Raw genomic sequence first — 3,174 nt, 5'->3', positions numbered from 1 at the left:
AACAACTCTGTGTGGAATTACCGTGAGGTTAATTCACCATACGCTCCAGACTGCTTCAGGATATTTTGAGGTGAAAACTATTCTGCCTTACTAAGTGTTGTATTATTTTGACAGGGATAATTCAAAAATTTCTCACTAGGATATTGTAAATAGCAATCTGTTTTGTAGCATTCTTCCAAACTGGCAAGCTGATCCCTTATCAGATGACTGAATTCCTTGGAGATCTTTCAATTTTCTGTCTGGTATTTTATTTTTTTAATTCCTTGTTGTGTTTGTCATGTTTAGAAAATTAATGCTATATCAGAGTTCTTTTACTTTCTCTGAAGCCTATTATTTTATTAAAATAAACTGGCCTATGGAATTTAAATGAGGAGCTGGCAAAATCAGCAATTCCCTTTGCTGATCCAGATCTGACTTTGGGGTTTTAAAATTGAAAGCCTATAATCTGTGCTGCCATAACATCTCTATGTTGGGAAAAACTCTTTAGTCACTGAAAATAGCTTTTAAACCAAAATAACTCTGCTTGGACTCATGCTCCAAAAGTTATTTTTGACACTTGAAAATTACTAACGGCAAGATTTTAATGTTGAAGAACAAAGTAATGAGTGAACATTGCCAGCGAATTACAAACACGTGTTCATATTTTCTGCTTTATTACAGACTTCTATGTAAGTGTGGAGTTTTCAAATAATTATTCATTTATTTGTGATTTAAACAACATAATTTTAAAGTAGTATACATTTTAAATTGAAATTACTGTATTAACTCTTTTCTGGGGGAACACAAGACTTGCTGCAGAAGATTTACATTTAAGTTTTTCTGAAATGATAACAGATAGTTGATGCAGTTATTTTTAGACTATTGCATGAAAATTATCAGTAGAATTCACTTAATCAGTAATATTTCTGGAGGTTTAGTTGACAAAGACTTGTCTGAATACTTTGCTCATACTTATTCTTTTACAGCTCTCTGAAAATCATTGGCAATGACCTGCAAGTGTAGTATTATTTTGCTTTAGTATTTTTAACTCTGCAAACTGATGTTGCACTGGGTGCGCTTCTGTAATATTGACCTTCATTTAATTTCTACCAGTTCCAGTTGTGCCTCGCACAGCAGAACATCTTCTTAAATGTACTCCGTAATTCTGGGCTTCGGAATGCAAAAATCATAGGATCGATGATTGCATTGCACATTATGAGGGTCCCATTCACATGGAAAATGGACATGTAGCAGGCACAGTAAGGGTTGTGTGGGCAAAACCTTGCTAAAAGGATGTGAAGAACAAAGGGGGCCCAACAGCAAAGGAAGACTCCAAGGAAAATAGTCAGTGTAATGGCTCCTTTCATGTTAGTTCTCTGATGGACTGCACCAGTTGGCAGCGAGGCAATCTTTTTAGCATGAGATCGAGCCAGGAGGAACATATGGATATAGAGACAGAGTATAAAAAACATCATTAAAGGAAACAGGATGGTGAAGGGAATGACTGTAGCTATTTCATGGGAGAAGAGAGCAATGGCAATGCTACTGCCAGCACAGAATGTCCAAATGATTGCCAAGATGACCAAAGCCCTTCGTACTGTCATTATATTATGGTACCGCAAAGCATAGAAGATAGTGATGTATCTGTCTGCTGCAATAGCTAGCAAGCTGAAAATGGACCCCAGTAAAGACAGAATGAACATGGAATCCATGGCATCATCCAGCTTTTTCTCAAAGTCCCCACGACGTGTCAGGTACCCCATTTTGCACAAGATAATAAAGATATTCTCCAGAGTTTTGTACAAGCTGCCTAACATGTCTGAAATGGCTAAGCTACAAATGAAGAAGTACATGGGCAAGTGCAAATTCTTATTTCTGATGACAGCAACAAGGACAAGTAGATTTTCTAGTATGCCAGCAGCAGCAACAGTGAAAAAGACTTCCTCTGGCACAACGACCTGGTTGCAGTCAGTGATATTTAAGGAAAAATCTGTTATATTTTCAAGAGATGGAATGCTTGTCTGCCCTGCATGTTTGATTAGGTTGGAAGGTATCTCAGTGCTCATTGCTTCTGCTCTTGGAAAGCCTCTGTATTCCTGTTTCTCAGGCTTGGCTTTACTCTGAAGCTGACCTGTCAGTCAGACCATCCTTTTGCTGAAGGCTTTCTCCTTCATCTGGAACAATTTGAAGCCTTAACTGAAATGTTTTGAATTTCTCCTGCAATAGAACATATAGAAAAATAAATATCAGGAAGAAAATTGTTGCATGCCAAAAAAAGCAAACATTTGAAGTACCACCTTTCGCAATTGAATGAATATATATCGCTGGAGTGAAGTTAAGCTGCTTTGGATAAAAGAAGAGCAGCTCCAAGCTCCACGGTGCCTGAGAGGAAAATAAGGTGTAAATTCTCTGTTAGCTTCAGGGAAGTTTAAAAAAAAATATAGTTTTCTTTACCAATGAACATCCCATGCTTATTGAAACAATTTCACAGACTTCAAGAATTTGGCAGTCTCTACTGGCCCAGCTGTTTGCTTTGGGAAAATCTGGCATTTCTCACAAGATTTATAGCATTATTAGACATGGACGAAACAAATGCCAAGATAAGCTGTTGTCCAGAACAGTAGCATATTTACCACCACACTGTTGATGTTGAAATAAAAAAATGCTCTTAATTTAGATGTGAACATTGTAAATATTGATTTTTTTCAGAGTTATGTTAGATACTAGTGCCAAACTGCCTTTTCAGGCAAATTGAAACATTCCCTTGATTTAAACATATTTTTAAGATCCAAAGCAAAATCTTTTTTTGGCTTTATTTTACAACTATCTAAAAGATCAAATGTTTTGTTTCTGCATTGAAATTATTTTTTTTCTTTCTCTGTAATTATCCTGATCTAAATTATATGAAAGCCTATAGAAATCTTTCCAAAGGATTAGGCTTTTTAAGTTATTTATTAAGGTGTAAATGCATGTGATATTAATTTGGCTCAGATATTACCCATAGAGAATAAGGCACACTTTTTCTTGTAATTTTAATAGCTCCATTTGTGAAGTACAAATGCAGTTGCTATTTGGAATGTTCCTTTTTTTAAGAACTGAAATATTCTCCTGTTTTTAAGTTCAAAACAGCCTTTAGTTCTTTGGCACTTTCATACCAATATGTCTTGAAATGCACTTGGGCATTTGTTCCTAGTC

General features: G+C 35.9%; 1 protein-coding gene across 1 annotated transcript; it reads right to left on the bottom strand.

Annotated features, from left to right (window-relative positions):
• Positions 1 to 1,085: 1,085 nt before the first annotated feature.
• MC2R (melanocortin 2 receptor) lies at positions 1,086 to 2,045 on the bottom strand. Its single transcript, XM_031552828.2, has one exon. It carries the CDS (start codon positions 2,043 to 2,045, stop codon positions 1,086 to 1,088), a length of 960 nt encoding a protein of 319 aa, XP_031408688.1.
• Between the last annotated feature and the right edge of the window lie 1,129 nt (positions 2,046 to 3,174).

The sequence above is a fragment of the Meleagris gallopavo genome, chromosome 3, assembly GCF_905368555.1.
Source record: "Meleagris gallopavo chromosome 3, MGAL_WU_HG_1.1, whole genome shotgun sequence".
NCBI lineage: Eukaryota > Metazoa > Chordata > Aves > Galliformes > Phasianidae > Meleagris > Meleagris gallopavo.
Note: the sequence above shows the minus strand (reverse complement) of the source record. Positions and strands in the feature narration are given on the sequence as shown.

Coding starts and splice junctions, on each gene's coding strand:
- MC2R (XM_031552828.2), bottom strand. CDS start 2,045: ATGAGCACTGAGATACCTTCCAACCTAATCAAACATGCAGGGCAGACA.